We start from the raw sequence: 13,964 nt of genomic DNA on the forward strand, positions 1-13,964 counted from the left end.
TTTTTTTAAGTGCAGCCTTGAAAAACAGTAAAAAATACACAAAAACAGTAATTTGAGTGTATATTTATAATTCAGCACTTTCAGTTTTTTTTTCACAGTTCATTGTTTTACTTAAATATGTTTTTATTTATTTATTTTTTAAATCAAAGTAGAACTGAAAGATTGTTATTATATTGGGCTGCCAAAAATCACAATATATTGCTAAATCGATTTTTTTTCTTCCTCCACAGCCCTAGGCATCAGAATACGTATTATGCAAATCAAAAAGAACTGAATTTGAAACAAATTGTTGCCAAGTTACTCACAACATCTGCAACAGGATCCTGAGGATTCTTAGGTGCAGCGAGAGAAAGACACTCAGATCTTTAGACCTACATAAAAAACCTTAGATGTCTGTAAATCTGTTAGCTCTAGAGTTAGTAGTTAGTCTAAAGGGCTGGTTATTCTCCCGCAGCAGAGTGTCGCAGTGAGCTAGATACAGATATTTTTAATTTATGCCCAATATTGAAGCATGGTCTGTGCTGTGTTACTCCATGCCAGAGCACAAGAGGGACAATCAGGAACTAGCTGTGGGTCTAGATACGGCCGAGGCGGTGAGTAAGTGGGGGCAAGTTTGTGTGACAACAGAGGGACATGAGGGTGAAAAAGAGCGGGGATCCAGATGGAAAAAGGGTCCTAGCGTTCTAGCTCACCTCGCTCTTCTAGCTGGTCCAACTTCATGAGTTGTTTTCCACAATGGCGGTCATACAAACAAAACAAGCCGGTAAGGTACCAAACATTTGCATTCACTGCGACACACATGCAGGCTACCTGGTTTCTGAGTATAAATCAGCCTTAACTCTAGTTAGTTTATAGTTAGTAGTTAGACCCACACAGAAAACTTTAGATGTCTCTGAAGTTGGATTGACTAAAAACTACAGTCATGTGTATTTTCTTTATGGTTCAATCAAAGTTCATTTGAACACGTTGGCTTGTTTAAAAAACGAATTGACAAATTCTGAGCCAAGAATTTTTCCAGTTGGTTTATGTATAAAAAGATTTCTTGTGCTAAATTACTTGGAAGTTTGTAATTGTTGATTATTTTGTGTCTTTTTTTAAATCGTTCCTCTTCTCACTCTATATTACAATGGCACAATTGTATTTGTGCAATCAGGGAGTGGCAGTCTAATGGTTTTGGGAAGGCTTCGAGTTTCCTGGTTCTGGTCCCAAAGATTGCTTCTCTGGATCCCTGAGCAAGAGCCTTGGCTCTACAATGCTTACTTGCTAAATTTAGATAATTTTATCTTTATTGATTCTCAAGAAAGTAACCTTTATAAAAACTGAGGCCTCTACATCCAAACAGTAATTGCAACATTTGAAATAAGGTGGACAAGTAGGCCATTGTATTATATCAGTCTAAACAAAAATACAACCTCACTTCCCTGATAAAGATTATAAATCAAAAGACTAAAGAGTGTGAAAGATGAAACAATGAAAAACATAGTATAAAATAATTATAACAGGGGTTTCACAGGTCATTAAAAATCATTAAATGTGATTGTAGTTGCATTTAAAATGCTTTATAAATGAGTCATTTGTAATATAATATATATAAGCTAGCCTTATACACCAGACTAAATGGGAGATTAAATGTGTAATTTAATTTGGCCCCGATGAGACATCAGAAGATTGTTGATGAGAACAACCCGTTGTTTTTTAAACCGCCAGTTCTAGGGCCTGGGGCATTGATCGAGGCTAGAACAAACTCGTAGGCAAAAATGATTTTGGCTGCTGGCAGGTGGGGCTAGTTTACTAGGGTTTTAAAAAGCATTAAATGAAAGTTACTCATTCCTGTATAAACCCTGTATGAAATATGGCTGCCCCTTGCTAGATTTTGTTAAACCCTTTGACATTAATGCTTTTTGTTCATTGCAGGTAAACTGATTCTGGTCTAAATGTCACCAAAGAAAAATAAAAAATCAGAAAATAATCTTGAAATGTAAAGCTTCATTCCCTGGAACTTTATGTTCCAACAGCTTCACATATTTGACCAAATTTGTGATTATGATGATGTGATTTTAAATTTGACCCAGAATTGTGAACATGAAATGTCAAAGTCCCATCAAAGGTGTTGGTTGATTTAACCTCCTTTCCTAGTGACAGTAGGTTACATTCATACCATTATAAAGTGATTGAAAGTAATGATATAGTAATAAAAAGTTTTCTTCCTCCAGGGTGCAGAGGATTTGTTGCCCCTCTGCACGCGTCCAGTCGTTTATCCAATCAGCATTCCTAGTTTCAGAGCCGCCGCTAATGTCTCCTCTCTCTGTTTGTCTCTCCAGGTGATCCTGCGTTCATAAGGTTTGCATTCTGACCTGCAAGCCAATGTAAGTCGAGTTGAGTGACTGCGTGTGAAAGGTATTCATGCATATATATTTTTTCAACCCGTCTCCACGCTAGGGAATCGTCTGGTTGGTTGTAAAGAATGTATTTTTGTGCTGTGTCCAGCAGTCAGTGGTAAGTGGCAACATTCCTAGAAGGAATTCATTCCTCTTATTTGGTTGCAGCACAAAAATGCATTCTTGTCCCGGCTTGCATGGAGGGATAACCTCTTCAATCATGAGGGCTTCGGCTGAAGGGTGCTTTCTGTGGTGTCTCTGGGTACTCCTTAATCAACCAGTGGTTTTCAACTCTTCATCCTCCAGTTTCTTCTTCTTTTTCTTCCATTTCCTTCTTAATTGGCTGTCCTGTTACATTAATTAAAAATGTTACATCCATATCATAAATGGACTAATATGGATGAGGGTTGAGATTTGATCAGAATATTTAGTAGGGGTGTAAATCAAACCAATCATGGCGATTCGATTCGGTATCAATTTCTTGACCCAACTATTCGATTATTTGCGATACTCAAGAATCCGCCATGTTTGTCTTGCCTACTGTTTATGCAAGTATGTGTTCAAGCGGAAAGAGAGTAGTGGCTAAAGGAAGCGAGGTAGGAGGGCACAATAGGTTTGGCGCCACCGCAGCACGGGAGTCAGAATTACGTCCAGTAGCAAATGGATTAAAATAGACCGGAGGAAAAAAACCAAAACATGAATCGATACTCCTGCGGATGTGTCGATGCGTCGGCTTTTGGATCGATGCATTGATACTAAAAGATTATTATTTACACCCCTAATATTTAGTATTTTTTCTGATCTTGTAATGTGAAAATGTCACTTCAGACGACCTTCATCAATTAAGCTTTTAACTGTTTTTATAAAAATATATAAAATACATTTACAAAAACACATAGGAACATTTTTCAGTTTATGAGAATAACTTTATTTCAATCGAGTAAAAACTATGAATTTAACTCATGGAAACCACATATAATCAATGGCAAATTTCTAAAGGGACATGAGGGATATTGTTTAACATCTTTACCTCCTGTAGTCCATAACATCAGCAATATTAAACTTATGAGTCCATGTTAATCCAAAAGTTCATTAACTGAGCAAATAAATTAGTTGATTGGGGTTAGCAAAAAGTATATACTGAAACCCTGTATTCTGATTAGGAGTACAACTAGATTATTTAGCAAATTCATTAATCTATTGATTATTTTTTGATTAATAATCAGATAACCAGAGGTTCTTGAAAGATTTTTGTTTTTACTAAATTAAACCAGATAAAACTCAAACTTCTCCACTTGAGAAGTTCTGGATAGAGCGTATTGAGAGACCTAATCTTAAATGCAAAAAATTTCAATATTTTGCTTACACTTTTGATATAATTACTGCTTTAATGGGTCTCTCTGCTAGCTAAAGGCATGTTTTGGAGTCTCAATACTCCAGTTAACAATTAATTCATTACAATAGTTCAAGAGTTGATTAATCCGATCAATTGATTTCAGCCCTAATCCTGATAAAAACTAATTTGGTATCGATACTAAATACAAGTGTTTACATATTTTTTCTATCGTTAGTTTTAGATTTTTGAGATTATTTTCAGATTAAAGAAATAAAAACGCAAACAGCTTAAAAATATTGTAGAATTTGGTACATTTAGGTTATTTAAGATTTATCTGCACACCTATTTAAATAATCTGTGATTCTGTTGAAAAAACACGTTCCATTTGAGATTGAAAAAGATGAGTTTTCCATGTTAAAGTTTTTTTATGCCTTTAATTATTCAGCATTTTTTTTATTCCCATGGTATCAAAAGTCGTATTTCTTTTCCTGTGTATCGATATGGAGTTTAAAATGTTAGTATCGTCATACTACATTCAGACTAAGCGCGTTAGAGGCAGCAGAAGCAGCTAGTTTACATGTAAAGTCAATGGTTGACGCGCATGAAGGCGCAGCAACAAGTCCTGCAGTGCATTTTCAGCAGCAGAAGCAGCCCATCTTGACGCATCAAAGCAAGTGAAGCAGTGCCTCATGACCTTGTAAGCATCTGAGAGACACGCTGCAAATGTAACTCTTGCTGCTGTACGCGCCACATCAACCAATCAGAGAAGCTGATCTGGGAGCTGGCAGGGAGAGACACAGCACTGCTGATGCTGATCACTATGATCACTCCTCTGAAACAGTTTAATGACTAAATTAACTTAAAATGTCATGTTCAATTTTATTATTTTGGTGCCTGTAGTTTGGATTAGGTATGTGAAAAATGCCTTCCAGCTGCCGTGAACAGTAGCGGAAAACCCCAAAGAGGCGACCGGGCCAAAGGCTGCTGTTTCGCAGGGGTTTCCAGTGAAATTGCCGATGTATGGCGGTCTGAACGGCTCCAACAGCAAAGTAATATTTGAAGGCAGGATGTTAATCTTGATGAACTGACTGTATAGTTTTCTTACTTAACATATTAAAACTACTTTTTATCCACTGATCACAGCAATTATAGCACAACTGCTCTCTGCCATTGAAAACAGGAGCATCAGACGCATCTGCACACACTTTACTGGAAGCTCTTCAGGAGCATCAAATCTGCTCTTTAAGCGCCAGACCTTAATGCGGCCAAACGTAAAAAATGAAGCAGCATAAACTTTTTTTTTTTGCGTTCTGAACCTAGCATCACCTTAGAACTGAGTGCGACAGACCACAACTGTAAGCTAGCTAAAGCATTGATAAACTTATTGTTTTGCTTAATGATCTTATAAAAGTTTGAAAAAGGCCAATTAAGGAAGAACCAATAATCCTTGTTCTCCTGCTTTCTGCTTTGTGTCACACTGAAAATCGATGTGTGCAGGACACTCAATTCGGTAACCGGAGCAACCAGAAGCACCTTCTTCACTTCCTGTCTTTGTTTTGCAGGGACCACCACCATCCTCATGTCCTATGGAGGAGGCTTTCACGGACGCACTGAGCGTGTCCGCCAGGCGCCGTATTATGACCAGGTTCCGCACGAGTCCCTGCCCCGCCCAGAGTCCTACGACCTGCGGCCCCTGAGGGAGGGGAGGGCCCCTCACCTGGCAAACAGCTCAGACCCACTCCCTCCTCCCCCTCTGCCTGATCAGCCCCCAGTCGGCCCGGAGTTTGATCCCAGCGGCAGCGAGGGTGACACCGAACCGGAGCCGGACCCGGCCATCGACATCAAGCCAGTCCACCGCTTCATCCCAGATTCCTGGAAAAACTTTTTCAGAGGAAGCAACCGCAGCAGCAAGAAGGCCTGGTCCATGCCTGAGTCCTCATGCAACAACAACAACGGCAGCACCACTGACGGGGTGCGCTGTTCCCCGCCTCACTCCCCCTCCCTCCCTGGATCATACCGGGATCCGTACGGCGGCTCCGGCGGCAGCTACAACTCCCGCAAGGAGCTCCTAGACGGACACGACGTCCTCGGCTCTGTGTCGGGACACACACACCACACGGCTCTGACGTACAGCGAGCGGGTGGAGGAGTACCACCAGCGCTATGGCTACATGAAGTCGTGGGCGGGGCTACTGAGGATCCTGGGCTGCGTGGAGCTGCTGCTGGGAGCAGCTGTGTTCGCCTGCGTCTGCGCTTACATCCACAAAGACAATGAATGGTTTAACATGTTCGGATACTCCTCTCCTGGCGGAGCGTATGGCGCAGGTTATTACGGTGGCGTATCGAGCGGAACGTACTACACCGGACCCAAGACTCCGTTTGTGTTGGTGGTGGCAGGACTGGCCTGGCTGGTGACCGTAATCATGCTGGTACTGGGGATGACCATGTACTACCGAACCATCCTGCTGGACTCCAACTGGTGGCCCCTGACGGAGTTCGTCATAAACCTGGCTCTGGCGGTGCTGTACATGGCGGCAGGTAAGAGATCCCTGAGTGACACGCCTACACTGCTTCTGCTTGATCCAGAGCTCTGAGGAAGACTTCTTACCGTGTTTTCCAGACTATAGATTAGCCGCCTCCAAAAAAAACAACTGGAGACATAAGGCTGGTTTATGCTAACTCTATAGAAATACTACACTCTGGTGCACCTCTCCAAAGCTGTAGGTGACCGCAGACAGGAGGCCTCTGATTGGTCAAATCTTCATCCACTCTACACTATGCGTATTTCCTGTTTGATACCTTACCGGCTTGTTTTGTTTGTGTGACCGCCATTGTGGAAAATGACTTGTGAAGATGAACCAGCTAGAAGAGCGAGGAGCGAGAACGCTGGGATCCTTTTTTCCACCTGGATCCCCGCTCTTTTTCGCTATCATGTCCTTCTGTTGTCGGACAAACTTGCCCCACTTCCTCACCGCCTCGGCTGTATCTAGACCCACAGCTAGTTCCTGAATGTCCCTCTTGCGTTGTGGCGTGGAATAACATAGCACAGACCACGCTTCAATATTGGGCATAAATCAAAAATATCTGCGAGGTTCATAGAAGAATGCTAGCTCCCGTTAGCTTTTTGGCTCGCAGCAGTTAGAGCTTCTAATGAAAGATGGGGCTTTGTCAGCTCTTTATTTCAGCTCTGCAGGAGTTGAGCCCAGTCTCTTCATTGGTTCGACTCTGAGATTTATTTCCAGTTGTGCCTGCTGCTAGCATGTTCTTATGCTAAATGAAAACAAGCCGTTAATTTGATTTCCACACATATAAGCTGCACCTTTGCATAAAGCCTCTTAGTTCAGAGTGTAGGAAAAAAGTAGCTGCTTATAGTCCAGAAAATACGGTCATTAGAAGCAAATAAACCATCAAAGCAAAACTTTTCCAGCTTTTATTACAGTCGGCATTTCTAGCAGATTTTCTTTAGATTTTTTTAACGAGCAGTAGGTCACTTTCGAGTTGTGCTCCCCCTACAGGACCCTTTGAAAATAGCCCTGTTGTAAAAACTGGCATCAGGTGATTCAGGCTATTTATAGATTTACAATCAATCTGTAAAAATTGGATAATTTTCCATCAGTCTGGAAGTAAAATGTCTGCTAAGCTGTCTCATTGCAGGAATTGTTCTGTAGGGCTGGGCGTGGATGAACATGTTTACATTTACTGGACCTTTTTCCCTGTGTTTCCTTTACCAGGCATCGTTTATGTCAGAGACACCAACCGAGGAGGACTGTGCTCCTACCCGGTCTTCAACAACGGTATCAACGGGGTCTTCTGCAGAATTGAGGCTGGTCAGACCGCAGCCATCATCTTCCTCTTTGTCACTATGGTTGTGTATCTGATCGGGGCCATTGTTTGTCTGAAGCTGTGGAGGCACGAGGCCGCCCGCAGGTACCGGGAGAGGTACGGCCAGGAGGTGAGAGCTCAGCTACGTCTGGCTGTTTTGTTCTGTCACAGCTAGGCTCGGCTTTGGGATTCCTGGAATTCACCCAGAGGTTCCTGTAAGAAGCAGAAAATCATTTTGACAAGCTCTCCTCCTTTGTTGCAAACATGTTTCCCATAAAGCTGATATTGGGAAATAACTTACCACTGAATTTGCAAACAGACCAGTGAGTAGGTGTGGTCGTTGTATGAGATAAGAAAACCGAAACAGTTTCTAAAAACGGCCTCCTGTGATAGGAGGAAAAACAACAACTTTGACTTAAACAACTATTCCTGGAAAATCTAAATCAAACTTAATAAGCTTTTAATTTCCCTCAGCCTCATAAGGGCTAACAACCTGTTAGAAATGGGTCTTTATATATATATTTATATATCGATTAAATATGTTTTCCTTGGCCCGTGTACACTTGTATAAAACAGATTTTCCTTGAAATGTAAAAATTTTACCTAATAAGCTTTATCTGTTGTGTTGGGAACATTAATCACTACAAAAAGGGTTTTTTTGTGTAACAGGAGAGGAAGTCTGGGAGTAAATCGCTGCACAGATGAAGGTTTTATTTTGATTTTATGGCAGAAGCTCAATCTTTTTCCACTTTTCCACAAAGTTAAAATTCCAGACATCTATTTAGCCCCATAAGCAGGACGCTTCCAAAATCAGACTATAAATTGATCACTGCATGACGACTTTAAATCAGTGTGTGATTAATGTTTTTCTGCTTGGAATAAAATGGGAAAGTAAATGTTTTTATAACAGAAGCCAAAATATAAATTCTAACAACAATAAGATTTGAAACTGGATTAGAAAAGCAAACCTTTCATTTTCTGTGCTGAAATAAGCGGAAAAAAACCCAACTTCTACTTGCTTTAAGCTTGGCATACACTGTAAGATTTTTTGCCCTTTTCTGGTCCATTCTCAAATCGTGCAGATTTTTCAATAGGGCCGAGTTTCAGCCTCATCGTGCGTCCTGTGTCGTGTAGTATCCAGGGGATACGAGGGTGATTAGCTTCTCATGACCACCTACAGATCAGGAATCGTCAGGGGAAAATCAAACATGTTCCTGCTGTTGAAGCAGAGCTACGAGGCAATTTACCAGAACCTCGAGCATGGCGCATGTGCAAACAAAGGAGTTCTTCTTCTGGATTAACAAGTCTGACCAGCGCCATCTCTCGGCCCTAAGTCCGATGTGGTTTTTAGAGGTACAGTGTGAGCAGGTAGATCGCATCAGAGCGTCGGGCCACACAAACATACATTGTGAGCTGTGAACATTTAAACCCTGTAGTTTAGTAGTACAGTTTAAGCTGCAGCGGAGTACGATTGACAATATCACACAGTATATGCCCGGCTTTATTTACTACTTTGGTCAAATAATAAGAAAGTGAGATGGGATCCGAAAGCGGTCATGAACTGAGCTGAATGCAACCTTTTAGCAGAGTATCCACCCTTAACTGGTCACTAAAATGGATTTAGATCAAAGGATATTTTATGTGTTATAGTGGCCTAGTCAAAGTCCAGATAAAATGTAGAATCTGTAGGAAGATGAGAATAATTCAGCCTGAGCCCATTTTTACAAGGAAAGGTACTAAATGGTAAAGACTGAGAAGAGGGGTGAAGGGATACCTGCGACATTTTATGGAGTTTTCTTTGTTTTAAAAGGCCTTTTTTTTCTTTCGGGTTTAAAAATGTCTGAAAAAATTTAAAGCATTTAAAGCACTTCTGTATACAATCAATTCATTAGTAAAGTTTACAGACTGATGCAGATATTTCCATCAGCTCTGTTCCGATACTCTAAGTCTCCTTCAACCAAGATTTACTTCTCTCCCGTCTCTGTGTTCTGATGCAGCCTTCTGATCTGCGTGCCGTGCAGTCCCTTGTAAGTACCACGTTATTAACTGTACTTTACAACTGTTTAAAATCATTTAGTTCTTATAAAAGCAGCTTTTATGATGTTTTTGCCATTATCTATTCAGGTGGTTCCTGATTCTGCTCCGGCTCCCAGAATTCCAGAGCAGGTCCAAGGCTCCTCGGTCGTTCCCATCCAAGCTGCACCGAAGAAACTTCCTCCGAAGGTTGTGCAGGGAGCCATACCGTCAGGATATATCCCAAAACCTGTCGTCGTCCCGGATTACATTGCGTAAGTACTGCCAAAAATTCATAAGAACCATGAAACAGAAATGGATTACAGACACAGAAATTAAGCACGTATATTTTAACAGATCACTTAATCTGACCAGAGATTATCAGCATATTTAAAAATGAAAAGCCTCGTTATCTTCTGCATTATGGTACATTTGTTAAAGTGTTTAGTTGGGAATTTAGGAGCACAGTGTGGTTCGGTTATAAGCCAAAACAAAACAGCAGATGTGTTGGAGGCAGGAAACAACAGTGTAGCATTAGATTTTACAGAAACTGGGTCAGAATACCTTTAAGAATTAACCTTCTCAATGCAAAAACAGCTTCAGGGGATGAGGTGTTTCATCACTATAATCTCAATCCAATCAAACATCTATAGTAATTACATGTTGCTAAACTCCATCCCCTTAAACAGTAAAAAAAAAACTATTTTAAACCTAAATATCGTTCAACCGCAGCAGGATGGGGTTAACCAATTTCAAAAGCATATTGCAGAAATCTACAAATTTGTAATAGAAGAGGAGATAAACTGTAAATAACTAATTTATATTAACAACACAGATTGTGTCTTATTAAACAAATCAACTCACTAAATTTAGCAAAAATATTTTAATGCATATTTAAGGAGGTTTTCGGTTATATTTTTTTAAAGGTGTTTATAAGAGGAGATAAAAACATCTTTCTAACAAGTTCTGACGTAGCGAATGTTTACCTCACATGTATGAAGTGAAGTTTGTACTATTATTGATGCATTTAAAGAATAAGTTTTGTAATTGAACTAAGAAAAAAAGAATTTAAACTTTTAAAAACTTACTAACTTAACCCAAAAAATATTTGAAAACAAAAATTTCAATGTGAGAAAATGGCAAAGTTACTTTCAAAAGCTTTCTTTAAGAAGTTTTTCAATTCTTTATTTCTTTTTTTCTTACATTTTTTAAAATCTTAATTTCCAAAACATGTTCTTTCTTGCAACAATAATGGAACAAAAGTAACTCCATACATTACCCTGCAAATGAAACCACTGCTGCCTGGTTCTTGCTAACAAACTTTCTGTTATTGTTTCAGGATGATGCTAATCAGAATATAGCTACATGTAGCACGTTTCTGGGATAAGAAGTCATGATTATGGAAACGGCTCGTTCCTTTGTTCATCCTGTGTGGTTCTTTACAGGAAATATCCGGTGATCCGGTCTGATGAAGAGCGGGACCAGTACCGAGCTGTGTTCAACGACCAGTACGCAGAGTACAAGGAGCTCCATGCAGATGTTCAGGCCACACTGAAGAAGTTTGATGAGATGGACGCCATGATGCACAGTCTGCCTCAGCAGCCCACAACCCAGATGGTGATTGGTCGCCAATTCCTTAATCTTCTCTACATGAAAACATTTCTTTGGATATAAACTTTCTTTCTTTTTTCCCCGTGATTAAAACCGGAGCTTTTCCAAAACATTACAAACTACGTAACCCTTAAAAGTTACATTTATTTGTTTTTGTTTTAATGTGTGTGAAGGAGGTTGTTTAAAACACTAGCTCCATGTTGACCTTCTCACAGTTCACATTGTTCATGGGGGTAGTTCCTCTTTCTAGACCTAAACTTCATATTCAAAGTTTACTGATGGAGGTTTATGACATTCACTCTGTAAATTGGTGGTAGAGTTACTGCAACAATTCGTTTTCCTCTTTGAGCGTCAGGGCTCTCCGTGCAGCTGATTTAAGCAGAGCAACTGGTTACACTGAAAGTTGTTTATTTTTCTTTTTTCAAAAATCTTTTTTGCAGATTTGATCCTATTTAAATATTTCAAAAACTGTTTTAAAGAATTTACATTTTGATTTTCAGAGTGTTTTACAAATGGCTTTCGTTTAAAATGTAAAATCTAAAGATTTTTCTTTTAATATATGTATATATATACATAAATCATACATTGGAGTATGAAGTATTGATATATTTAACAAATTACCTGTATAAAAAAATACTCTTACCAATATAACAATGAAAATAAGTCAGGAAAATCAACTAAGTAACAGTTACACTGCACTGATCATCATTTACACTTTAGGATGTCACTACCTATCTATCTTGGGGAAGAAAAAAAAAAGGATTGTTGGCTTTTTTGGGGGGGGAGTGTTGGCCTAGTGGTTAGAGTAGTGTGCTTGTGTTGTGAGAAGGTTACAAACACCCGGTTCGATTCCGATTCGGTTCCTGAGCAAGACCCTTAACCCCAAACTGCGTCCCAGCCGCCCCACAATGGCAGCCCACTGCTCCCCAAAGGGATGTGTTCATTTTATTGCTCTGTACTTAAATTAAATCACAATAAATGTTGGGAAGAGAAAAAAATGAAGGCATGGGCGGCTTACTAAAAAAAAAGCGGGTGTTGGGGTCAGTCCTGGACTGAGATGGATGGTCCAAAACCTGCTGCCAGATACTACAGAACTTACTGGAATCCTTAACATCGTACCACACTTTCTCCAAATGATGAATCTCAGTAAAATCACTTACCCACATTTTAAACTGTGGAACCTTGTCAGTGTTCAATAATCTTAATATTACTTTCTTAGCTACCGGTAAGTAGTTTTTGATAGAATAAAATTTGACACAAATTATTTGTATTTTTAAAAAAACAAATCTGATAAAACAGGTTCTCTTAGAACCACTTTTTGATTAAAATTTTTTTCCTAAGTTTCATTTCTGGAGTGGATATTTCTTTTGTTCAAATTTTCATTTACCAAATGTGTTTATTTAAACAATAAAGGAACAAATTCCCTCCATTCTAGTGTTTTAAATGGGAGGAACTGGGATGATAGATTCCCCTCCATCTAAACCAGTCGGTAAAGCTGGGGGACCAGCTGTTCTGACTGGACTGTGTTCTTACAGTAAAGATGAGGAGAAGAAATTAAAATCAACCAAACTTTATTTATAAAGTGCTTTTCATAGAATTAATGTAGTTCAAATTGCTTTCCACAATTTTCAAACATCTCCCCTTAGGCATCCAGCATAGATTATACATAGTTCCATTCAGACCCAGCGAAGGATCTCTGCCTGTTCAGAAAAATTCCTCTCATTGTCTTCGTTGTCAAAACGTCGCTGACTTCTCCATCCCGTCACTTCCTCTGTTTTTACTTCCTCTTCCTGTTTCTCTCCACCCTCAAATTCCTCATGGGCTCCATCCAGGCAGCCATCTGTTTTCTCTCTCTCCTAATTTTCCTACAGAGTTTCACTCTATGACTTCACCTGAGTGAAATACTATCTGTGTTTGTAGGAGGTGGATCGCATCAACAGGATCCTGCAGGACTACCAGAAGAAGAAAAACGTGAGCTCGCTCTTTTTTTTTTTTTTTTTAACATGTTTACTGTTTATACTGTCTGTTTGATCAAACTCTACACTGCAAAAATAAAAAAAAATGTAATCAGGTCACTTCTTAAAATAAATATATTTAATCTTAAATTGAGCAGGTAAGTTAGACAATATGGCAGTGGAAGAGAAATATTTATTTAAAATAAGAAGAAAACTTAATATCTTGTTTCAAGTGCATCATGCATCATATAAATACCTTTCTTTTAAAGGTACAGTGGAGGATTTTAACACATTTTTTAAAAGACCTCTCTACTATAAAAAAAAAAAAAAGAAATGGTTAGGAAGATGCTTCCAACAAACCGGCCACAACCAGACTTGCTTGCAAACCTTCCGCCCCAACAATCCCGCCCCCTTAATAAACGACCAATCACATTCATTTTATTCACTCGAGCAAAGTCGGGCACCACTCAGGAGAATTCAGAAATGCAACACTTCCCCACGACTTTAACGTGTGCGAGAGCGTGCATGAGCCCCTTTCTCCTCGTGCACCTTCTGTTTAAAAGTTGCTGTTTGTATCGCTCATACAATCTTACTTTCCAAAAGAAGAGTTGCAATGTTTACAATATGTCAGACTCACCACCGTTTAAGGGCTGGTTATCCTCCCACAGATATTTTGGATTCATGCCCAGTATTAAAGCGTGGTCCGCGCTATGCTATACAACTCTGCAATGCAAGAGGGACAATCAGGAACTAGCTTTGGTTCTAGATGCGGCCGAGGCGGAGAGGAAGTAGGGGGCAAGTTTGTCCGAAAATGGAGGGACATGAGGGCCAAAAAGAGCGGGGATCCAGG

The 13,964-nt window shown here is 39.7% G+C and overlaps 1 protein-coding gene across 1 annotated transcript in view; it reads left to right on the forward strand.

Annotated features, from left to right (window-relative positions):
• Positions 1 to 13,130, forward strand: part of LOC107086064 (MARVEL domain-containing protein 2-like) — a gene marked incomplete at its 3' end in the record, with an annotated part of 18,281 nt that extends 5,151 nt beyond the window's left edge. The window contains exons 2-8 of the mRNA XM_015376805.1: positions 2,322 to 2,397; positions 5,277 to 6,251; positions 7,445 to 7,665; positions 9,533 to 9,562; positions 9,660 to 9,823; positions 10,994 to 11,165; positions 13,080 to 13,130. Coding sequence (XP_015232291.1) covers positions 5,294 to 6,251; positions 7,445 to 7,665; positions 9,533 to 9,562; positions 9,660 to 9,823; positions 10,994 to 11,165; positions 13,080 to 13,130 — 1,596 coding nt within the window. The remainder of the gene's footprint in view (positions 1 to 2,321; positions 2,398 to 5,276; positions 6,252 to 7,444; positions 7,666 to 9,532; positions 9,563 to 9,659; positions 9,824 to 10,993; positions 11,166 to 13,079) is intronic.
• Between the last annotated feature and the right edge of the window lie 834 nt (positions 13,131 to 13,964).

Source organism: Cyprinodon variegatus, unplaced genomic scaffold (assembly GCF_000732505.1).
Source record: "Cyprinodon variegatus isolate N-32 unplaced genomic scaffold, C_variegatus-1.0 Scaffold142, whole genome shotgun sequence".
Lineage (NCBI taxonomy): Eukaryota > Metazoa > Chordata > Actinopteri > Cyprinodontiformes > Cyprinodontidae > Cyprinodon > Cyprinodon variegatus.